Genomic DNA, 25,970 nt, shown 5'->3' on the forward strand with positions numbered 1-25,970 from the left:
AAATAAGAAATGAAAAAAGTTAAATAAACTAGGAACAATCTTATTTAGAAACCATGATTATCTATTAATTTGCTTTGAAACTTTTTTCAACACAGTTCCTAAAGTCCTCAAAAAAGGAAATTTTCACATTTACATATGCTCTATATTAGATTTGCGTATCAGTTTATTTCAGAATTATTTCTCTAAAACATAGCTATTATTTACTGTGTAAAACACAGGATTTTAATTTATTTGAGAGCAAATTCTTTTATTAAGTTTTTATTAGTCCTGATTCATAAATTAAATTTATTTAAACATTTTCCCTAAACAGAATTCTTTACTTCTTAAAAATTCTTTACTCACTCACAGGATAATTAGGAAAAGGGCCATGGATACTGTACTCAAAAGGAGAGAGAAACTGCAGAAGGGAAATTTCTCAAATGCCCAATTGAGGAGACAACTATTTGTGGAATAAAACAAATATTTTTAAAGAAGTTGTATTGTAAAACATCATTAACTTTTTTTTTTCTTTGTCACAAGCTCCTTTAAAAAAGCCATGGAACCATACTTTCCTGAAAAAATGCAATGAAACATACTAAAATTTTCCAGACAATTTCAGGGGATTTATAAATCTCTTCAAATCCATTGAATCTCAGATTAAGTACACTCATAGTTGTAAAAGCCTCCTGACCTAACATTAAAGGTGACTTTAGAAAAGCACTGTGAGAATCTCTTTGAATTCCAAATTAAAACAATCAACCTTTTGCTTCAAAACCTTGAATAATAAATGCATAATAAATGCATAGGTATTATCAATTACCATGATAATAAAATAAACCATAATCCTGAAAGCTATACATGATATGAAATAGAAATGTATATTTTTAAAAATTACTCTATATAAATACTAGTTTAAGTTATGCATATCCTTAAAAACATTTATCAATCACACAAAAGTCCTAAATAAAAATGTAAAATATTTGGATATTATTGCTAACTCTTCTAATTATTGGGAAAATCATACTATTTGCCTAGTGAAGAAAATTCCAAGAAATTTTGAACTTTGTGGTTATAACTGTTCTGCAAATGCTACTTACTGTCAAAACCACAATTAGCATTTTTGCTTAAGTATACTGTTAATGAAATACATCTGTGAAATGTATCTCTATCTTTTTCCTCACCAACCTTTATTATTTAAAGATAATAATACAACTGGGTAAATTCTCAATAGCAACGAGGTAAGTAGTAGCGGAATGAGCCAATGTACCATTTTCAATATTCTTATTATGTCTTATCATGCAAACCTCTAATTTATGCCAACTTTTGAAAATCCAAATATGCAATATATGCCTTTAAAATATTAGCTTCAAACAGTAGTTCCATAAATAAATTGATTGTTTTTATATGGTGGTCAATAAACAGGAAAATGATTAAAGAATGTACTAAAAGCCATGTCTCTCAACTGTCCCAATCAAACTTAAATTTTGTTGTTTACAATAATAAGCAAATAACTAATTTCTTCATTTTTGGAGTTCTGTTTTTAAAAATGAATTTAATGATCCTTAGGAATGGGCCACCAAATCTGATCAAATGTACTTTCTCAAATTCACCTTAGTATAGATGAAAAATAAGTTGATAAGACTGACTTTAATAAAGCTAAACAGATTTTTAAAGGGGATAATGACATAACCTATATCTTTAAAAAACGTATCATACCAAATTGTGGTAATCCCTAAATGATTTTCAGGGATAAAAGTCCTGAAACAATTGTAGATAGTTGAGAGATATAGTTTAAGCGACAAAGAAATTAGCTTCGGTTTTCCATGACAGAAGATGGAAATAACAATCACTTGGAATCTTGAGTATTATATTCAGTTTCTCCAGCTGAAATCTGGCTGAGTCGCTTGCTAGATCCCCACAATTTTCGAGAAAGTGGACCTGAGTGTATCTGTTTGAAGTAATTCAGAGAAACAAAGAATAGATATATTAAGAAAAAAAATAAATAAAAAAAATTGATAAACAAGGCCCTGATTTTGTAGAATGCAGAAGAAATAGATTTTGTTAGTAGAATCATTAACATCTTAAAGATTCTTGATTCATAATAATAAAAATAATAATGAGAGGCTTCCATGTTGATTACATCTTTAGTTGAGAAAGGTTTGCTTCCAATGTGGAAATTCTTAAATTAAATATTCCAGTGATGTCAAAATTACCAGACTCCCTTATTTTATGTCTTAACAAAAATAAGTATCACTTCATTAAAATAAGCTTCTCGAACTATACTTAATCTAGTTAACAAGCCACATTGTAGTCGCTTGGGATTATAGTCTCTTATATTTGTACTACTAATAATGTCAATCAAAAGGAAAAAAGAAAGTAAAATGATGTTTAGATGAAAAGAAATTAAAAATACTTCATGTAGGAATTTCAAAAGATTGTATGAAATTATACAAAGTTAAAAAATAATTTAGAAAACAAGAATAGGATACATCCTTTGAAAGTAAGAATCACATTTTGTTCACCATTAAATGTGTACTACCTACCACACAACCCAGCAAACGACAAATATGTTTTAAATGTTAAATCAGTCAGTAAATAAACACCCTTTTAAAAGTGCCTATATTTATAGGTGGGGCAAAAAATAAAGAGCTTACATAGGAAACATTTTTAATCATGATTCCTCTGTCACCCTCTTTTAATAGTCACTTTTCTAGGGCACATTTATTGGAGTGATAAAAGAAAAGCAAGTCTCACGCAAAGACACCAGCGGCTTTCGCATGCTTGTTTTGCATTTTTATTGCCAGCTGTATTTTGTGAAATAATTAATGGAACTATTTCCATTAATACATGACTACCTTAAAAACTCCCTTATATGTATGAATTTCACACTGACAACGTAGTATAAAAAACCGATATGTTATAAAAACATATTTCAATCAGGATAGTAATCCTTTAGATAAAAACAGATCTTGAAATATAATTATGCCTTAAGGAAATATTGATGAATTTAATATTCCACACTGTCATATTTATAGAATGCATTACATTTTAATTATGTGAGATTCTAACTATCCCTATTATTTACTGAAGCAGATGTGTAAATTAGCTGATATAGTCAAAGATATAGGACAGATAGAAAATACTTTGATTCAAAATCTATACACAATTCAGATTCTATGTTTTGACTACACAAAATTTTCAGTAAAGGCAAATTATCAAACCTACTTGATAAGTATTATAAAACATTAATTGAGGCATAAGAATGAAGCTGCTTAGGTTTTGTGCCAATCAATTTTTTAAAGAAAATGTATGCATGTAATGGTCATTTCATTTAAAAAAATCAGGAATATCAGAAACTGACAAATTACCTAAGGGGAGGGAAAAAATTTTAAAAAGGTACTTGAGGTAGCCATAAAAAGTGAAAACACTCAAAAGAGTAAAACCTGAGCAGAGTTCTCATGTAATCATCATATTATCAGAAGGCAGTATTTATTTGGAAAATTTATTAATGAAGAAACTCAGTGATGAATGGGAACATACATATAAGTTGCTGGCATTGGCATTGTTTCGGGAACTCATATCTAAATCTAAATGATGTTGCAGGTCACTTTCATTTAATAAGACTTTTCTTTTGTTAAAATATCTGGAGAAAGAGTATAAGGAGTAAAGACATCTTGAAATATTTATAAAACAAAAAGGTACCTAGATGGACATATTATAATCACTGATACGGGGATAGTAATTTCTTCTCTTCAAATAACCCCTACAGATGTCATATTGTTAAATTTCTCAGAAAAGACTGATGGTGACTCCAACAATTTATAATGTTTATTTGGACTCTATATGATAAATTAAATACTCTAGAAGAATCACTAAACAACTTGGAGAACAGCCACTAAATTTTCATAGGAACAAATGTTAGATTTATGATATCTCAATAATTCAATAATTGATAAACTAATGACAAATACATTTACAATAACTGTAACAAATTCACTGAAGATAAGCATTATTGTATGGGGATATTCTTATTTTCAAGTACAAAAGTACAAGTGGCGTACAGCTGTTCTGGGAATTTGTTGAAATTAAAGTAGTTTTACTGTTTATTATAATAACTTTTATGTATTGAAAATCCAAGGAGTCATCTTGAATCTAGATTTGGAAAGACAGAGAATAAAATAATTTTCTTATTCATATAGAGTGGTAGGTGGAAACTGACAAGTGGGTGCTCTCAACTGTATCATAATATATCATAATATCATAATTCAAACATTAGTCATGAATAATAGCTTTATCTACTCTTTCCATTTAGTGCCCTATGAAAAATCAAATTTATTTTTTAATCTGTTCACCCATAATGATGGCATCTGATTCAAGTTAAATGAAGGAAAACCAAAGGAATCTCCAACACTGTGGAAAGTGAATTTCTTGATGCTAAGTTTTACCTCAGCTGGCTTGCCAACACCCACTACAATCAATTTGCCATCTTCTAATCCAACGAGTATATGGCTGTTTTCCTTGGTTACACAAACACAGTGGATAGGCAATCGCATGGCTAATGGATTAATACTGAGATTCAAACTAGAAGAGAAAATAATATGGACATAATTATATGAATGAAAGAATTCACAGAATTTATACCTGGAAGATAACTTAATGATCATATAGTTCAGCATTCTAGTTTTAAGTGGAAATTTCAGTTCAGAAAGTCTAAGTGACTCACTGAAGACCCTACATTTACAGTATTATTTAAAACACATAAAAAGATTTTTTTCCTCTTTGAACACCTACTTTCCTTCTAACCAAATATAATTAAACAATATTAATAAAACCCAATCTAATATATACAAATTTTTTTTCCTGTCTCTAGAAAACCTTACTTTCTCTTCAATTTTCAATATACTCTATTATTATGAGATTTCTTTTTGTGTCACCATTTACCTACGGTGAATAACCTATGTGTGTTTCCCTTGGATTAAAGGCAAGGTGAGAGACAAGATGAGGAGAAAGAGAGGTACTGTTCTTCCTGAATATTAAATACATTTCTGCCTTTACTGTCCTTCCTGAAACCTATGGAAATAAAGTTCTTTTACCAGTCACCATCCTGAGACCCAGATCATCAGGGGATATTTATTCCAGCCTTGCCTTGACTTTATCCCTGAAATCAAGCACAGTATATACTATGCTCATTGCTGTCCCTACACCTTCATTCTTTACTTTCTCAGATATTACCCATCCCAACCTATTGAAAAAGGTCTTTCCTCTTTCCATATCCATTTCTGTTGTACTAATCCTTTATAAAGACTCCTCTAGGCTGCGGACTTGCCCCAGTGGTTAGGGCGCCCGTCTACCACATGGGAGGTCTGCAGTTCAAACCCTGGGCCTCCTTGACCCGTGTGGAGCTGGCCCATGCGCAGTGCTGATGCGCACAAGGAGTGCCCTGCCACACAGGGGTGCCCCGCACGTAGAGGAGCCCCATGCGCAAGGAGTGTGCCCCATGAGGAGAGCTGCCTAGCACAGAGTAAAGTGCAGCCTGCCCAGGAATGGTGCCTCCCACATGGAGAGCTGACACAACAAGATGACGCAGCAAAAAGAAACACAGATTCCCATGCCGCTGACAACAACAGAAGCGGACAAAGAAGAAGACGCAGCAAATAGACACAGAGAACAGACAACCGGGGTGGGGGGGGGGAGGGGAGAGAAATAAATAAATAAAATAAATCTTTTTTTTTAACAAAGAGACTCCTCTAACTACTCTATCCACAGCAATCCTAAATGTCTTCAAATACTCTTGTATATATAACGTAACTTAGTTTTTATACTGTCCTAATCAAAACATAATCATTAATATTTCCCCACCTATTCTAAAACCCCTCTAAGTCAGTTATTATGAATAAGCAGCAAAGTACAAAGCACACAGGAGCTCTTATTAAGTGCTTTCCACTTGATTCATTAATAAGTGGAAGTGGGACACAAAGGTCAAAAAGCTCAGAATGTATGAGCAAGAGTGCATCTGGGAAGAGAGGGCTGATGAGGTCAATAAAATTGGTCTATTTCTTTGTTTGATATGCCATTACGAAAAATGCCTATGTTTGTTTAGTAATTAGAGAATGAAGAAACTATGATGTTCATACAATTAGACCTATAACATTGTACGTACAGTTAGGCTGAAATGCTAAAAGATCCTACTGGTTTTTCTAATTTGAGATTTTCCTAATAGTACACTTAAACCAGAGTTGTAACAGAAAATGGGGAGTCAATAATCTATCACAGGAGAAAGAATGGCAAAAATGAGAAATTAAAAACAAAAATAGGCAGGGAATTTTAGTAGAGAGGTTAATCTGATATCAATACAGTAATACAGAACGCCCAGGACCAGGAAATGACTTATACAAAATATTTTTGGAAGTGGCATGAATATCCGTTATATATATATATATATATTTTAAAGATTTAATGTATTTATTTTTTATTTATTTCTCTCCCCTTCCTGCCCCGCCCCCAGTTGTCTGCTCTGTGTCCATTTGCTGTGTGTTCTTCTGTGTCTGCTTGTATTCTTGTCAGCGGCACCCGGAATCTGTGTCGTTTTGTTGTATCATCTTGCTGCATCAGCTCTCCCTGTGTGTGGCATCACTCCCCAGCAGGTTGCATTTTTTTACTATTGGGCGGCTCTCCTTATGGGGTACACTCCTTGCACATGGGGCTCCCCTGTGCGGGGGACACCCCTGCATGGCATGGGACACCTTGCGCTCATCAGCACTGCACATGGGCCAGCTCCACACAGGTCAAGGAGGCCCCGGGTTTGAACCGCGGACCTCCCATGTGGTAGGCAGATACCCTATCCATTGGGCCAAATCTGCCTCCCCATAACATATTTTTTAAAAGAAAAGAAAAAAAGGTATTTGGGGCACATAAGAAATAACAGTAGTTTGTATAAATAAGCTAGTAAATATGAAGATACTAAACTTCAAAATATATGTACTATTCAAACATCTTTCTTCTTCCTTGGATTAAATTAAATATAAGAACTCTTCCATTCAATTTTATATACATATACATGTACAGATATATAAGTATCTATTTGTTCGCGGTATCTTTAATATTTATTTTTATATATGCTGGTTTTGTAAAAATTCAAACCATAATTTGGAAAAGTTTTCAAATCCATCTTTGGTCTTACGAAAAATTTTTTGCTGGCTCTACTTTTTATTTTTTGGGGGGTACCAGGGATGGGGGTTGAATCTGGGACCATGTATAAGGGAAGCCAGCACTCAACCACTAAGCCACATTGACTCCCTCTACTTTCTTAGACGTACTAATCCTCGTATCTTTAAGCTTCTCACATTTTTTTCCATAGTTGCCAAAAGAGTCATTTTCCATAATAATTGATTAACCAAAAAATTAGAAATCTTAGATTCCTGATTTCTACTCTTGGATGAAATTATTAGCACCTTTACTTAAGTGATACTTCAATAATTTTTAGTATTTACCTGTGGAGCTCTCTTATGGACAGGAATCCTTGTAAGCTGCCCATGACAATGTGTTCTCCAATTGTACATATGTCTGATACTTGTTCCTTTAGGATTTGAGACCGGAGATGCTTGCCATTTACAGAAAACAGATGCAATGCATACTTATCCTGTGAAAATTTAATGATCCCAAATGAAAATTGAGTTTTCGTATTGTCAGGTAAGGCTATGATGATAACAGAATGATTACTGGCTTTAAAGTTTTGGAATAAAAATATGGTTATATTTAAGGAGAGAGTATGTAGACAATATTAAAATGATAAATAAATAATAAAAAAATCTTGCTCCCAAAGAATAAAAATATCTAGTCGAAAAACACTGCACAGGGAAGTGGATATGGCTCAAGTGACTGAACTCCTGACTATCACATGGGAGGTCCCTGGTTTGGTTCCCTTCTAAAGAAGACAATGAGCTGGTGTGACGGCAGGTATGGCAAGCTGATGCAACAAGAGACACAAGAAGAAAAACATTAATGAGAGATGCAACAAAGCAGGGAGCAGAGGTTCCAGGTGCCTCCTAAAGAGAATGAGCAAGACAGCAAGCTGGCACGACAGGCAGATGTGGCAAGCTGATGCAACAAGATGATACAAAAAAAGACAGAAGATGAAAAACACAATGAGAGACACAGCAAAGCAAGGAAAAGAGGTGGCTCAAGCAATTAGGTACCTTCCTCTCATATCAAAGGTCCTGGGTTTGGTTCCCAGTGCCTTCTAAAGAAACAAGGAGGATGAACAGAAACAGCAAGTGCAAACAACAAGGGGGTGGGGAAAAATAAATAAATAAAATAAATCTTAAAAACAAAACAAAACAAAAACTGCACATTCTTAAAATTAAAAAAAAAAACTTTTAATTTTTTTAAAATTTAAGAAGTTGTAAGTTAAGAAATAATCATGCATACCATATAGGATTTCTATACATTCCCCACCACCATACCTTATATTGTTGTGAAACCTTTGTTAGAAATGATGAAAGAACATTGTGGGAAGCCAACTTGGCCTAACGGATAGGGCATCCGCCTACCACACGGGAGGTCCGGGGTTCAAGCCCCAGGCCTCCTTGCCCCTTGTGGAGCTGGCCCATGCCCAGTGCTGATGCGCGCAAGGAGTGCTGTGCCATGCAGGGGTGTCCCCGCGTAGGGGAGTCCCACGCACCCCCACACGCAAGGATTGCGCCCCAGAAAGAGAGTCGCCCAGCATGAAAGAAAGTGCAGCCTGCCCAAGAATGGCGCCACACACACGGAGAGCTGACACAACAAGATGACACAACAAAAAGAAACACAGATTCCCGGTGCCCTTGATAAGGATCGAAGTGGTCACAGAAGAACACACAGCGAATGGACATAGAGAGTAGACAACTGGGGGGGTGGGGGGAAGAAAGGAATAAACAAATCTTAAAAAAAAGAAAGAACACTGTCATAGTATTACTGCTAGCTATAGTCCACAGCTTGTTTGGTGTATTTTTTTCTTACAAACAATCCTATTATTAACACCATGTATTAGTACTGCATATTTGTTATAGTTTATGAGAGAATATTCTCATATTTGTACTGTTAACCACAAACTTTTAATTTTTAAAAAGCAATACCATAGACAGGAAAATAAAGATTTAATAAAATTCATATTTTTAAATTTATACTCTGATGGAAAAAGTATTTAAGTTGGCTACAATTTCTACTTAAATTTATTAGGTCTCATATAATCAGAAATTATTTTTGACATCATATTATTGTACAGGCCAACAGAAAAAGCTTAAAGTACAAATATTAGGTCAAGACTGTGGTAGAAGTCCGTCTAATACAGAGTTCTTAAATTTTCTTCCATGGACCCCTTTGCCAGACAGGTGAAAACCGTGAACCTTTAGTAAGTCCACATTATATTCTGTGTATTGTTTAATAAATATATCACACCCACATCAACACATCCCACAAGAATAATTTTTTGAATTTCAATTCAAGCTCACAGACCCCTTGTAAGAATCCCTGATCTAATGGTAAGAAATGAACAACTGAACGAGGAAAGGAAAACAACCTTGTTAAAATACTGTGTTCTACTCTTCCTCAATCATGTAAAATGTGAGGAGGGAAAGACAAGCTTATGGATACTGTAGCCCTACCCCATTAAAGTGATATATACCTTGATTGTAGCCTTTTCTTCAATGCTGGAGTAGATGACAATATGTCCTTCCCAAGATATGGTCAAATTGGGAATGGTTGGGAGCAGAGAACTCTCACTAGGTGGTCGTAAAGTCCTCATGTACTGACCTTTCTGAACGGTATGTATAATCACAGTGCCATCCTTCAAAAAGAAAACAGAAAAAGAAGAAGACAAAGGAAAGGAATAGCAAAAAAGGAGAAAGGATTGTGGGCCAGATAAAGAAATGTGGAAAAGGAATTAAGAAAAAGATCATTTCATCAAGGATGCATTTATCTTAAGAAAAATCCCAATCTTGAAATTTCAAATAGTATTTTACTTCACAGAATGCTCATTTCTCTAAGAGATAAAATCTCAAAATAGAACTCAGTTTAAGATTTTTCTTTCTCTATTACTGTACTTTTGCAAAGTCCTACACAAAGATGGCATGAAGTTTCTATACTTTTACAAATTCCTTAGAAAATTTTTAAAGAATAAGTATTACTTCTGCATTTTAGAGAAAACAATTAATGTTTTTTAAAGGTTAAACCTTACCCTTGATCCCGATACTGCCATGTCTAGCTCAGTGCTGATGCCAACACTCAATACCTCATCGGTGTGCCCATACAAAATCTGGAAGGGTTTAGATGCTAAGCCCACCGGAACACCTCCCTATATTAAAATAGAAAAGCAAAAGTGAAGCTCTTTTCTTATAGACTATTTTTAAAAACAAGGTTTATACTGCAATCACACGCTAACATTACAACTAGTTCTATCCAATGAGTACTTATTCTTGTTTTACTCTTGGATTGTCAAATTGTTCTTTTTCTTTTTCAGAAATACTACACATTAAAGAGTTCACATATACCACTCTTATTAACAACTTGCATGGGTGTGCTACACTTGCTGCCAATGTTGAAAGAACATTTAAAAATTTGCAGTATTAACTAAGGTCATGATTTCCTTTAGGGTTCACTGTTGGTATTATACAGTGTTGTGGAACTCTTTTTAAAAAGTTTATTTTAGTAACATATATACAACCTAAAATTTCCCTTTAAAATATATTCAAATATATATTTCAGTCCTGTTAATTTCATTCCCAATGTTGTGCATTACCATCACCACCAGCTATTAGCAAAACATTTCAATTATTCCAAATAGGAACTGTGTACATTCTAAGCCTTAAACTTCCCATTTCCTGCGCCCACCCTGTCCCTTGGTAATCTGTATTCTAGATTCTGACTCTATGAGTTTGCTTATTCTAATTGTTTCAAATCCATGTGATCATACAGTATTTGTCTTTTTATGTGTGGCTTATTTCCCTAAATATGATGTCTTCAAGGTTCATCCATGTTGTCACATTTATCAGAACTTAATTCCTTTTTATGGCTGAATAATATATATTTCATGGCAGGTATATACTACATTTTATGTATCTATTCTGTTGATGGGATACTCGGGTGGTTTCCACCTTTTCACAATTGTGAATAATGCTCCTAGGAACACTGGTTTGCAAATACCTGTTTGAGACTGTGCTTTCAATTCTTCTTGTATATACCTAGAAGTGGTATCACTGGGTCATATGATAGTTCTAAATTTTCTTTCTGGGGAACTACCAAACCGACTTCCACAGCCAATACACCATTTTACATTCCCAATAACTATGAAAGTGTTCCTATTTTTCCATATTTCTCCAACACTTGTAAACAGGCATATTTTAAATAGCCATTCTAGTAGCTGTAAAGTGGTACCTTGTGGTTTTGATTTGCATTTGACTAATGGTTAATGACGCTGAGCATCATTTTATGTGGTTTTTGGCCACTTGTACGTGTTCTTTAGAGAAATGTCTATTCAACTCTTTTTGCCAACTTTTTTTTTTTTTTTGGAGGTACCAGGGATTGAACCCAGACCTTGTACATGGGAAGCTACATGGGAAGCAGGCATTCAATCACTGAGCTACATCCGTATCCCAATGAGAGCTGTTTTTTCCCCATTTGTTCATTATTCATTTGCTTTTATTATTTATTTATTTAAAGATTTAATTTATTTATTTCTCTCCCCTTCCCACCCCTCATTGTCTGCTGTCTGTGTCCACTGGCTGTGTGTTGTCCTGTGTCCGTTTGCATTATCCAGTGGCACTGGGAAACTGAGTCTTTTTTTGTTGCGTAATCTTGCTGCATCAGCTGTCTGTGTTTGTGGTGCCACTCCTGGGTGGGCTGCACTTTTTTCACATGGGGTGGGTCTCCTTGTGGGGCACACTCCTTGCGCGTGGGGCACCCTTGCGTGGCAAGGCACTCCTTGTGTACAGCAGCACTGCGTGTGGGCCAGTTTCCACATGGACCATGGGGCCCTGGGGATCAAACCCTGGACCCTCCATATGGTAGACAGACGCTCTATCAGTTCAGCCACGTCCGTTTCCCTCATTTGCTTTTAGAAGGTACCAGGGATTGAACCTGGAGCTTCATACATGGGAAGCAGGTGTTCAACCACTTGAGCTACATCCACTCTCTTGCCCACTTTTTCCCCATCCACCTCCCCTCTCCCACCCCCTGCCATTTTTGCTGTGTGTCCATTCACTGTGTGATCTTCTCTATCTATTTCTATTTTTGTCTTCTCTTCTTCTGTTTCTCCTCTAGGATTCACTGGGATTTGATCCTGGGGCCTTCTGATATGGACAGAGGTTCCCTGTAAATTGTACCACCCTCAGTTCCTGGTCTCTGCTGTGCTTCACCTTGACTCTCCCCTTCATCTCTTTTTTGTTGCATCATTGTTTTGTTGTGTGACTCACTCATGTGGGCACTCACACGGGGCACTTAGCTTGTTGCATGGGCACTCAGCTTGTTGCCCAGGTACTTGTGTAGGCACCTGGCTCACCATGTGGGCACTCGGCTCACCACATGGGCACTTGGCTGGCCCCATAGGCACTAGATTGCTATGCAGGCACGCTTTCTCTTCTTTTTCACCAGGAGGCCCCAGACATCGAACCTGGGTCCTCTCATATGGTAGGTGGAGGCCCTATCATTTGAGCCACATCTGCTTCCCTCCTGCCCACTTTTTAATTGGGTTGCCTTTTTGTTCTTGAGTTGTAGAATTTCTTTGTATATTCTTGATATTAAACCCTTATCAAGGTGGTGGACTTGGCCCAGTGGGTAGGGCGTCCGTCTACCACATGGGGGTCCACGGTTCAAGCCCCAGGCCTCCTTGACCCATGTGGAGCTGGCCCATGCGCAGTGCTGATGCACGCAAGGAGTGCCCTGCCACACAGGGGTGTCCCCACATAGGGGAGCCCCACGTGCAAGGAGTGCACTCTGTAAGGAGAGCCGCCCAACGTGAAAGAAAGTGCAGCCTGCCCACACTGAGAGCTGACACAACAAGATGACGCAACAAAAAAAACACAGATTCCCATGCCGCTAACAACAACAGAAGCGGACAAAGAAGATGCAGCAGATAGACACAGAGAACAGTCAACCGGGGTGGTAGGGGAAGGGGAGAGAAATAAATAAATAAACCTTTAAAAAAAACCCAAAAACCCTTATCAAGTATGTGCATTGTGTAGGTTGTAATTTTACTTTCAGATAAAAGTTTTTATTTTGGTGAGATTCCATTTATCTATTTTATTCTTCTGTTGTTTGTGCCTTGGGTGTAAAATTTAAGAAACCATTGCCTAACACAAGGTCCTGAAAATGCTTCCCTATGTTTTCTTCCAGGAGTTTTATAGTTCTGATTCTTATTTTAAGTCTTTGATCATTTTATTTTATTTTTAAAGATTTATTTATTTATTTCTCCCCCCTCCCTCCATTGTCTGCTCTGTGTCCATTTGCTGTGTGTTCTTCTGTGTCTGCTTGTATTCTCATTAGACAGCTTGAGGAACTGATCCTAGGACCTTCCAGAGTGGGAGAAAGGCGATCACTCTCGTGTCACCTCAGCTCCCTGTTCTGCTACGTCTTCTTATTGTCTCTCCTCTGTGTCTCTTGTTGCATCATCTTGCTGTGCCAGCTCTTTGCATTGGCTGGCACTCCTGCGCGGGGTGGCATTCCTGCATGGGGTTGCACTCCACGTGGGCCAGCTCACTGTGTGGGCCAGCTTGCCCTCACCAGGAGGCCCTGGGCATCGAACCCTGAACCTCTCATACGGTAGATGGGAGCCCAACTGCTTTAGCCACATCCGTTTCCCTATTTTTACTTTTGAGGTACTGGGGCCTGGATACTGAGGTACTGAATCCTCACAACCTCATATCTCGGAAAGCTGGCACTCAACCCTGAGCCCACCTCAGCTCCCATGTTAGTTTTTTCATTTGTTTTGCATGTTGTTTGTTTTGTTTTTCCCAGGAGGCCCTGGGACTCGAACCTGGAGCCTCCCATGTGGGTAGCAGGTGCTTAATCTCTTGAGCCACATCTGCTCCCCTGATCCATTTTGACTTGATTTTGTATGTAGTGTGAAATAGGGGTTTACCTCCTTTTATTTGCATGTGGACACCCAATTTTCCTGGCACCATATGCTGAAAGACACTATTCTTTGCCAATTTAATGGACTTAAGCACACTTGTCAAAAATCAATTGGCTATATGTGTGAGGATTCTTTTCTAAACTCTGTTTCCATTGGTCTGTATGTTCTTGTGACAGTACCATGCTGTTTTGATAAATGGGGCTTTGTAATAAGTTTTAAGATCAATAAGTATAGTCCTCTAACTTCATTCTTCTTTTTCAAGATTTCTTTAGCTACTCCATATACATTTGAAGACTGACTTTTCCATTTCTATAAAGAAGGGTGGTGGGATTTTGACTGGGATTGTGTTGAATCTGTAAATCACTTGGGGTAAAAACTGACACCTCAAGAATATCTAGTCTTCCAATCCATGATTATAGAATGTCCTTCCATTTATTTAGGTCTTTGATTTCTTTTAGCAGTGATTTCTGGTTTGGTGTGTACAAGCCCTTTAAATCCTTGGTTAGATTTATTCCTAGCTATTTGATTTCTTTAGTTACTACTGTTAATGGGGTTTCCCCCCTCCCCTTTTTTTCTTCTTCAGCATGCTCATTTCAAGTATACAGAAACACTACTGATTTTTGGGTGCTGATCTTGTACCCTGCCACTTTGTTGAATGTATTAGTTTTAGTAGAACTGTGGATTTTTTGTAGGATTTTCTGAATATAGGATAATGTTCATCTGCAATAGGGAAAGTTTTACTACTTCTGTTCCAATATGGATGCCTTTTCTTTTTCTTGCCTAATTGCTCTGCTTGAACTTCCAGCACAATGTCAAAAAACAGTGGTGACAGTACGCTTGCTTGCCTTGTTCCTGATCTTAGATGGAAAGTTTTCAGTCTTTGACAATTAAGTATGGTATTAGCTGTGGTTTTTTCATATATACCCTTTATCATGTTAAGAAAGGATTCCTTCTTTTACTAGTTTTTAAACTTTTTTTTTATTTTAAAGGAAGCAAGGGAGCACTGGGTACTGAACCCAGGACCTCACACATGGGTAGCAGGTGCTCAAGCAATAAGCATGTACATCCACTCCCCTATTCTTAGTTTTTAGTGTTGTTGTTTTTTTCACTGAAGAACAAATGCTGGATTTTGTCAAATGTCTTTTTTTTCCCTCCAACTATGCAAACTGAAATGGTCATGTTTTTCCCTTCTTTCTGTTAATACAGTATATTATATTAATTGATTTTCTTCTATTGAACCACTCTTAATTACCAGGAATAAATCCCATTTGGTCACGGTATATAATTCTTTTAATGTGTTCTTGGATTTGGTTTGCTGGTATTTTGTTGAGTACTTCTGTGTTTATATTCATATGAGATATTTGTAATTTTTTTTCTTAGATTACCTATATCTGGATTTTTTATGAGGGTGATGCTGGCCTCACTGTACAACTTAGAGTGTGTTGCCTCCTCTCTGATTTTTTTGAAAGAGTTTGAACAAGATTGGTATTAATTCTTCTTGGAATATTTGGTAAAATACACCTGTGAAGCCATGTAGTCCTGGACTTATCTTTGTTGGGAGGTTTTTGATGAGTGAGTCCATCTCTTCAGTAGTTATTGGTTTGTTAAGAGTCCCTATTTCTTCTTGAGTCAATGTAGGTAGCTTATGTGTTTCTAGGAATTTGTCCATTTCATTTAGGTTATCTAATTTGTTGGCGTAGAGTTGTTCAGAGTATCTTTTTATAGCCCTTTCTATTTCAGAGGTATTATTAGTAATGTCCCCCCTTTCATTTCTGATTTCATTATGTCCTCTCTCTCTTTTCCTCTGTCAATTTAGCTAAAGACTTGTCAATTTTATTGATCTTTTCAAAGAATCAACTGCTGGTTTTGATTGTATATTTTTCTCTATTTCATTGATCTCTGCTCTAATTTTTGTTAGTTCCTTCCTTCAGCTCCTATGGATTTACTTTGCTATTCTTTATCTAGAGCCTTCAGTTTTAACAGCAGGTCTCTGATTTGAGAATTTTAAAAAATTTAAATATAAGCTTTTAGAACTTAATATATCCTTGTCAGCACTGCCTTTGCCACATCCTATAAGCTTTGGTATACTGTATTTTCATTTTCATTCCCCTCTAGGTATTTCCTAATTTTTTTTGTGATTTCTTCTTTGCCTCATTGATTAAGAATATGTTGTTCAATTTCCTTATATTTGTGAATTTACTATTCTAATCTTAGTTATTGATTTCTAGTTTCATTCCATGGTCAGAGAAGATATATTGTATGATTTTAATATTTTTAATTTATTGAGACTTGTTTATGACTTAACATATAGTCTATCCAGGAGAATGATTTATGTGTACTAGAGAAGAATGAGCATGCTTTCGCTATTGGGAGAAGTGTCTTATATATGTCTATTAGGTCTAGTTGGTTTAGAGTATCTTCAAGGCTTCTATTCCCTTACTGACTTTTTGTCTACTTCATCCATTATTGTAAGTGATTTATATTAAAGTCTCCTAGTATAAATGTAGAGTTCTTCCTTCTAATCCGTTAATAAAGGCTTCATATAATTTGGAGTTCTGCTGTTAGGAGCATATATATTTATAATCGCTATGTCTTCTTGTTGAATTGGGCCCTTATCAGTATTTAATTACCTTATTTGTTCCTTGTAAGAGTTTTTTATATAAAGGCTATTTTATCTTACATTATAGATATCCCAAGCTCTCTCGTTTACTACTTGCATGGTGTATTTTTTCTTATCCTTTTCTCTAAACCTGCTTATGTCTTTGAGCTTAAGATGAGTCTCTTGTAAACAGCATATAGCTAGCTCATGCTTTTTTATCCATTCTGTCAATGTCTCCATTTTGACCAGAGAGTTTAATCCATTTACATTTAATGGAACTGATACTGCAGGTCTTTCTTCTGCAATTTTGCTATTTAGTCTGTACAAGTCTTATACCTTTTTTGACCCTAAATTCTTCTGTTAATGCCTACTTTCGTACTTATTAGATTTTTAAAATTGTACTATATTGTATTCCTTGGCTCCTTCCCTCCTCCCTCCTGCTCCTCCTCAGCCCCCCCAGAAATGACTTCTGCATGGGGCTCCTCAGATGAGGTCAGCAATATTGAGGGGCATCTCATTAATGGAGATGTTATACAAAGTCTCAATGTCTATATCTTATCAATGGAGATGTTGTAGAAGGTCTCAATGTCTCCAAGCATCCTCCTGTCTTTTTCCATCACGTTAATAGTCACACCCTTACAGTCAAAACATCTACCGTGACCAGTTCTGTGGATATAGTTTCCCTGTTGTTGGGAAGGTCATAGTTGATAATTAAAGAAACCTGCTGCACATCAATGCTCCTGGGCTATATAAAAAAGATGACAATTTGAGCATGTGGATGAGGAGAAAAGAGGCCACAATTTATTCAAAAGGGACTCAGGTATATATTTCTTTGTGTAGATATTTCTTTCTAAATATATTTTTCATTTATTTTATTTGTAGTTACAATGGGTTTAAATTTTTACATCCTGAATATGTAAACAATTATTTTAAAAATTTCGAATGCATACATGTACACTGTTCCTATATACCTCCACCCACCGACCTTTTTTTGTGCACCTGTTACAAATTATCTTTACACAATATATGTCCCAAACCAGACTCGTCATGAATTTTTACATGTTTGATATTTTTATTTATTTTTTTCTTTTTGTTCCTCAACCTGACTTATTTCAAAGGTTTTATCTTTGAGTTTTCTGGTTCTTTCTATTAAGAGTTCCAGTGTGCTCCTGAAACCCTCCCAGGAACTTTTTAAAATTTCAGTTGTGATATTCAACTTCAGTAGTTCTGTTTGGTTCATTTTTAAAAATTTTTGTATCTTTATTGAGATTCTCATATTGTTCATTCACCATTTTTGTGATATCCTTAATTCTTTCTCTTTTTATTACTTCATCTCCTTGAGCATTCTGAAGATCAGTTTTAAAATTATTTGTCCAATATGTCCACAGTCTAGTCTTTTTTGTTGATGTTTTCTGGATTTTTATCACCTTCCTTTGGATGAGCCATTATTTCCCATTTCTTTGTGTTGTAATTTTTTGTGGTACAATGTGTATTTTAGTATTTTAAAACATTAATTCTGGGATTAGTCCCTGAGCTGTTAGTTTCTTTAATTTGTAGCCAGACATGACAGAGATTTCTTGAGTGCTAGGGGGCAATAAAACCAAACAAAGCAGTGTAAAACATACATTTCAGTCTTTGCAAACTGGCTTTGTGTTAGCTGGTGCTCTCCTTCAGAGTACAGCCCTCCTATTGAGAGCTTCTCCTCTGCTCTTTGAAGACACAAATTCTTGAATCAAAACTTTCCCAATAAGTGAAGCCGTAGTTTTCTGTAGAGGCATTGTGTTAGTCTCCTCTGCCATTTATGACCAAGGTAGGTTGGAACAATAGCCACCCTAGGAGCTGGGTCCCCAGCAATCTGAAGTAGCTGATGAAAAAATGTGATCAATGACTGGCCTGCACACCCTTGCATCTTGGGGAACTAGCTCTTTATATCCCACCCTGGTACCAGAAAACTGCACCAGAGAGGTCAGTGTTGAATACTTCAATGCTACCTGCCCTGAGGCTGGGGAAGAGAGGCAATGGTAGCTACTGAATGGAGAGTGAAATTCACCAGTATTTATAGCAATTTACTAGCTTCTTCCTCCTGCTCTTCTCTGAATGCAGCATGGTGTCCTAGTAGATTCCAGAGTTTCAAAATCATTAATTCTGACAGTTCCTGCCCATGAGTTGTTCTGGTGGAGAGACTGATTATTCTTGTGACTTCCTGCTCCGACATTTTCTCCCCAAATTATTCTTTATCATTTGGGGCTCCCAAACTTAATCTGAATGGTCTCAATTTTTACTTTCTTGTGTTAATTTTTTCTGGTGTGGTAGTTGCCCTTTTGGTCTACAGGTTTATTTTTCCGTCACTTTAAAGAAACATTTTGCCTTATATATCTGAATACTTTGCTTTCCATTTATTGGAATCTCTACCTCAGAGACATCAATTATCTTTATGTTGACTTGATTTTGTTGTCTCTATCATTTCTTCTCTATATGCTTTTCTTTTCTTTTGTATTCATTTTGAAAACCTTAGATTTTTCTTCCATGCCATTAACCTGATTTTCAGTCACATCAAATCTAAAATTTGCCATTTCTGCTTTGGTTTTATTATATATGTAATAGTATTTATTTTAGTCTTGTTTGATTCTTTTTCAAACTCCCTTTCATCTTCTTAGTGCAGTTTGTCATTTCACCTTTGCCCTTTCATTTTATTGAACTCCTGCTCTTACCATGTTGGTTTTTTTTTTTTAACTCCCCCTTGTGGCTTTTTGCGTGCTGTCTGCTTTCTGTGTCCATTTGCTGTGCATTCTTCTGTTTCTGTATTTATTTATTTAATATCCCCTCCCCCCTTGCAGCTTGCTTGCTGTCTGCTCTCTGTGTCCATTTGCCTCGTGCTCTTCTGTGTTTTTGCTTGTCTCCCTTTTTTCTTGCTGCATCACCTTGCTGAGTTGGATCTCTACAGCACTTGTGGACTGGGTGGTGCTCCAGGCGGTGGTCCACAGAGCCTGTCTTCACAAGGAGGCCCCAGGAAGTGAACCCAGGGCCTCCCATATGGTAGATGGAAGCCCAAGTGATTGAACCACAGCTGCTTCTCCCAGGCTGGTTATTTTTTAAATTAAAAAAAAAAAAAAAAAAAAAGATTTATTTTTCCCACTTCCCCTCCTCCTGCCCTGCTGTTTTTGCTGTCTGTGTCCATTTACTGTGTGGTCTTCTGTATCCATTTCTCTTTTTGTCTTCTCTTCTCATTTTTTCTCCTCTAGGATTCACCAGGATTTGATCCTGGAGACCCCTGATGTGGACAGAAGTTCCCTGTCCATTGCATCACCTCAGTTCCTGGTTTTTGCTACATTTCACCTTGACTCTCCCCTTGTCTCTCTTTTGATGCATTATCATCTTATTGCGTTATCACTTGTGTGGGCACTGGCTTGCCATGCAGGCACTGGCTTACCACATGGACACTTGTGTGGGCACTGGCTTGCCACACGGGCATGCTTTCTCTTCTTCTTTTTCACAAGGAGGCCCCAGGGATCGAACCTGGGTCCTTCCATATGTTAGGCGGAAGCTCTGTCACCTGAGCCACATCCACATTCCCCATGTTCTTCTAATAGCATAATTTTACAGCGAGGAATCTGTTCTGTCCTTGAGTTTTTGTCTTCATCCATCTTTAGCAAGCTTTGTTTGTATATTACTTTCTTTGCATTAAAATGTTTGCAAAATTGTTATAATATTTGTTTGTGATTATCAAAAAGAACTCTGTCCTGACATTTTATGTGCTCCTTATCACATAGATGAATTCTCCTTGACCTGGAATACATCTGTCTTCCCTATGAGTGCCAGGCTGAAAACTACTTTGCTATTTTAAAAATCAGGTAATTCCTATATTATTCAAGCAATTCAAGTTACAGAGAAGGATGGAATTCTCTACAAATTTATTTTATAAGGAAAAACAACGATTTATTTCACTTATGGGCAGAGAAGTAATTAAACAACCAGCAAATAAAAACCAGCAGTAAAATAAAATAACAAATAAATCATGAATTATATGGGTTTATTAGTTCTAGGATGGTTCAACCCTAGGAATTTCTCCATATAATTCGTTACATTAAGAAAGGGTAAATGAAAAGTGTAAATAAAAAAGAAAACAGCTGGGTAAATGCTGTAAAGGACATTACTGAACTAATGACAAAATTACAACATGGACTATGGATTAGAAAATAGTACTGTATAAAGTTAAGTGTTCTAATTTTGATTACTATACTCTGGTTATGTATAAGAATGTCATTGTTCTTAGAAAACACATATTGAAGTGTTCAGGGATAAAGGGACAGGATGTTTCCATCTTAATTTTAAATGGTTTAGGAAAAAATAAAAGATACAGGAGGATAGAGATTGTGAGAGAATGCTAAAACAAATGGTGTGAAATATACTGTTTTTGCAAGTTTCCTATAAGCTGAAATTTTGTTGAAGTAAAAAAATCACCAAAAAAAAAAAAAGGTAACCACTTAAACATAAAAAACGAAATTATTGAAACCCATTGCAAACATTATACTAATGTAGAATAGTGAAGTCACTTTCATTGAAATCAGTCTTAAGACAGGGATGCTCACTATAATTTTCTTACCTTACTATATTAGCTAACAATGTAAGAGAATAAAAAAAATGAATAATTAGTGTAATATTGGAAAAGATAAAACCACCTTTATTTTCAGATAATATGATTGTATATCTTACCTTATTTTCAGAAAATTCAAAATATACTAATAACTATGAAAGCTGACAAGGGGATTGGTAAAGTGATGGGACACATGAGGAAAGTGTGTCGAAATCAATAGCTTTTCTTTATACTAGCATTAATTAATTAGAAATGAAAATGATTAAATATTTCCTCACAGTAGTAATAAAATATGATAATTGGATATAAATTTAACAAGGTACAGAACCTAACTGGAAAATAAAATTAAATAAATTATAAAAATGCTATTGAAGGGCATAAAACAGACCTGAAACAAGTATGGAAAGGCAGTTTTTACTTCTGTATAGGAATAATAATTATACCAAATTAGCTGTAATTTCTAGTAGTTCCACCAGAAAGGAAAATAGGAATATTATGACAACAAGGCAAGAAAAATTATTACATTCCTAGAAGAGGTAAATAAGGAGAAATTTTTGGAAAATAGTAAAGGATAAGGTAATGAATCAGAGAATAAATTAAGGAAAAAATGTGATTAGAATACAAAGGGATGGAGACGAAATAATGCAAAGGAGCTGAAACAGTTACAGAAAATTCATTACCCTATTAGAACATCTCAACAGTGATCACAAAATGAATCTCTGATCCAAACAAAGAACATATAAGTGTGTGACTACCTGATGTGTTATTTGCCATATCATACATGTAGTATCTCTGGAACCAGAAATCAAATGGATTCCACAGTAATCTGTAGCTAAACAAGTCACAATATCTGTAAGAAAAAGGATAAATAAAACGAAATAGCTTGGTTTTGCTGAACAGAACTTTAAGGACAATTTTAGTTTATGTTCAAACTATTACACTGTTCCAACAGGGAGGTCTATAGGAAGGGCATTGTGATAACATTGGGAAGAGTAACTAGAAAAGAAGTATTTCAAAATAACCTGCAAGAACTTTTTCTGAGAAAATCATTCTTTGAGGGTGAAGAGTTAGGGGTGGGGATTGTCTATTGGAATCTTGAGAGGAGGTTAGGTAATTTGAAATGGATCTCCAGTTGGTTTTGATATGCCTCTCCACTCTCATCTCCCATTTCCCTTCATCTCCTGTTGGGAAATGCAATCCTATAGAATATATGTCATTAAACAAAATAATACATATTACGTACCTAAAACATATTACTCTTATGAAAAGCATATTGTACTCTTCAAAAGTTCACTCAGCTTCAAAGGTAAAACATAACACCCTTTATAAGGCACATATATTACTTTTGTAGTTAGAAAAAATAAAGAAATTTTTGTGTTTTGGGAGAAAAAAGTTAATGCTTACCCATATGTCTGATATTGTGTGAGATAATTTTGCCTTTTGAGAGTGACATCACTTGAATGCTATTATCCCAGTGTCCAGCACTAAAGAGCAGCTTTGCATCGTGGGATACTACAAATAGCTTAGAAGTGATCTCCAGCCCTGGAGCAAAAGGACCATTCAAACTACGCTGAGTTCTGTAAACATAATTAACAATTAGATTTTCCTTAAAAGATCACTTACATCAATACCAACAATTTCTTTTATTTCTCTAAAGTGAAATAAAAAGTTATATTCCTAAGTTCATATATATTACAGTTCGTTAATCTTATAGTTTTTTCAATTTAATAAAATTGGTTACTTTGTAAATGAAAGCCTCAAAATTTGAGACAAGTTAGGCTATGCTAGGACCAGGAAAATCAGAAATTGACTAAAACCAGGGTTCTACTGTACAAGATGATGAATTAGGCAGATAACGGAATATAGAAGAGTATTCATGAACTCTACTTTTCACTTCAACCAAGGCAAGCATATGGATTTTATGTTTCCAACGGAAATACTTGTGAGTTGTACCAGTCTGTAGTAAGACGCGAAGAAGTAATTGCACTTAAGTGTTATATGCAGAAAATATAAAGTGTTATATGCTATTTCTGACACTTGGGCTCTAGAACTACTTTATTATTCAATATTAGTTTGCTCAGTCTTTTTCAGGTAAAGCACAGAAGTATTAAGTCCTACTTGGGATAAGACAAAAAAAAAAAAAAAGACACTGTCCTAGTCTCATGCAGTTTTATTCTAGCTGGGGTGCCAAGAAAGATATAATGATAATAGTAACATCATTTTAAAGAACTTTAAAATACATGATGCAATCTGATCCTCAAAACAGCATTTTTAGATGAGCTTTAACTAGAAAAAAAAATGAAAAGAAAGAAAAAAGGAAAAAAAGACTTGGGTTGCTATAATTCTTTCAAAATGACACCAATCAATCAGTTTTTTGCTCTCCTGTTTAAAATTCATTTACTTACTTTGGATTTGTCACTGTTTGATCTTTGATGAATGTAAAATAATTATAAATATTTCTGTCATAAGGTAACCATCCATGGGTTCCAATAATATAATTCATGTTTACTGTTATCTGGAAAAGAACATATAAAACTCAAATTAAAGATTTAAAGAAAGCAGTATAAAGAATAAACAAATACATAATATTAGCATAATCATTTAGGAAATGTACTTAAAACATGAAACTTATTAAGAAAGTCTTAAAATAATTCAAATGGAAAAAGCTCTTTGTTTATCTTAATGGAAGAAATCTGTCAACTGTATCTTTCTTTACTAAGATGATTTTCTTCATAACTTTTCAAAGTTTATTAGCATTTATTAGTTGGAAGTCAGAAGAAATTCAGAGTCAAGACTTACCATAAAAATATGATATGTAACATATAATTTACCATCTTAGAATACAAATCAGGAGTAGAACCACTGATGAACTGTAAAGAATATCTCCCTGGAGTGAGAAACGTATTTTCTTTTCAAAATGAAAAGCTCCTTTTCTCTTTGATTACACAAGTAACAGGTAGCCACCCTCCCTAGCTCCCAATAAGACAACTTTTAAAAATACAGACAATTGAAAATCACAAGTTTCATCACTCAAAATATACTATTAATATTTTGTATCTTTGTCTAGATCTTTTTGCTAAGCAAACGCATAACACCCATAAATAAAAAAGACCTAATTCCAGAATCTCTACTGTTTACTATGCTACACCCTATTATTGTAATTTCTAAGTGACAAAATTAGAATAAGACAGACCTAGGTTTGGTCCATATGTCAGTGTCCCAGATCCCTTACTTGCTAGCTCTGTGACCTTGGACAAGTTACTTCTTCTCTGAGTTTTAATTTCTCATCTGCAGAAGGGAAATAATAATAGTGCCTATATCTCACAGGATTGTTACGTGGATTAAATATTATAATTCATGCAAAGCACTCACTTAAATACCTTACACACTATAATCAATTTTGTTTATCTCATTATGATTATAGATTTATGATAAATTTTAATACCTGATTAGATATTATCCCTTTTTTTCTAGTTTGAAAATTTCCTACCTATTTTTACCATATATTCTTCCAGATAATCTTTAGAATTACATTATAACTAGTTGAAATAAAAGCTGTGTAAAGACAAGATACATTTTTGTGCTTTGATAAAACTAATTTTCAAAAATATTTTGATTATTTTTAAAATGACTTAAAGCATTTATTTCATCAATTTTTAAGTTGTTATGGATACAGACATGGCAATGTGAAAAAGGTAAAATCAACTTACCAGCATCTCAGGGCTGCTTTGAGACATAAAAGAACGAGACTGATTTTTGGGAACAATGGCCTTTATTAGTGGAATACCATCACTAATTCCCTATAAAATGAAAGACAGGTTTAATGGCTGGTTCTGCTAATCCTTATTAGGTATAAATTACTGAAAATTTTTATTTCTTTAATCAAGGATAAACCCTGTGATATAGAACTTCACTGTACTGATTTTTTTAAATGTACAAAAGAGAAGATGGCATCAGAGTAAGGAGCTCCTGGAGTCAGCTCGTGATACAGGGCAGTTGGTGGTCACCCAGAGCTACCTAAAGCACCTGTTTAGAGGACCCAAGAGACCAGAAGAGTATCCTGCAACATCCTTGACAGTGTGGAAAGAAGAGACGATCCATTTGCAAAGGATTCATGAGTAGAGCCCTCCACACCGCAGAGGTCGGTGCCTGTGGTGCGCAAACCACCTCGGGAGCTAGAGTTGGAAGCTCCATTTCTCTCAAAAAAAACAGGGAAGGAAGACATGGTGTGGCACTGAGTTCAGCTACTGATTAGTGGATTCAACGGGATGAAGTAGAATCCTAGGGACAACTGAATTTGAGCCTGTCCAGGTCAGAGGGAAGCCGGTGGCCACCACTTTGACTCTGCCCCAGGCATGAGGGGAAGCCGAGCTGATTGAAAATCACAGTGCTTGTAAGGACGGGCATTTTCCAACCAGGTTGGATTGCAGGTCTAGCCTAAACCCCAGCCCCACCTCTGGCAGGGAGGAAGGTGGGGGGACCTTCACCACCTCTAGGAAGATGCAAGCCACACCGCAGAGGCTGGTGCCCATCCTATTCTAGGAGCAAGCCACCTCAGGAGCTATTCTGTGGCTGGAATTAGAAGCTCCATTTCCCATAAACAGTGGAGGAAGAGACAGATGTCCACTGACCTCAGCTATTGATTAGTGGACTGGCTGGGTAAAGTAAAATCCTAGAGAAAGCTAGGGTCTGAG

At 35.8% G+C, this 25,970-nt stretch overlaps 1 protein-coding gene across 2 annotated transcripts in view; it reads right to left on the bottom strand.

Annotated features, from left to right (window-relative positions):
• Positions 1-497: 497 nt before the first annotated feature.
• NBEAL1 (neurobeachin like 1) overlaps positions 498-25,970 on the bottom strand; it is a 254,607-nt gene continuing 229,134 nt past the window's right edge. For both annotated transcript variants that reach the window (XM_058300345.2, XM_058300344.2), the window contains 9 exons: positions 24,987-25,076; positions 23,682-23,791; positions 22,681-22,853; positions 22,032-22,126; positions 10,193-10,309; positions 9,641-9,802; positions 7,470-7,618; positions 4,425-4,560; positions 498-1,927 (listed from right to left, as the gene is read on the bottom strand). In XM_058300345.2, coding sequence (XP_058156328.1) covers positions 1,826-1,927; positions 4,425-4,560; positions 7,470-7,618; positions 9,641-9,802; positions 10,193-10,309; positions 22,032-22,126; positions 22,681-22,853; positions 23,682-23,791; positions 24,987-25,076 — 1,134 coding nt within the window. In that variant the 3' untranslated portion in view covers positions 498-1,825. The remainder of the gene's footprint in view (positions 1,928-4,424; positions 4,561-7,469; positions 7,619-9,640; positions 9,803-10,192; positions 10,310-22,031; positions 22,127-22,680; positions 22,854-23,681; positions 23,792-24,986; positions 25,077-25,970) is intronic.

The sequence above is a fragment of the Dasypus novemcinctus genome, chromosome 7 (assembly GCF_030445035.2).
Source record: "Dasypus novemcinctus isolate mDasNov1 chromosome 7, mDasNov1.1.hap2, whole genome shotgun sequence".
NCBI classification, from domain to species: Eukaryota; Metazoa; Chordata; class Mammalia; order Cingulata; family Dasypodidae; genus Dasypus; species Dasypus novemcinctus.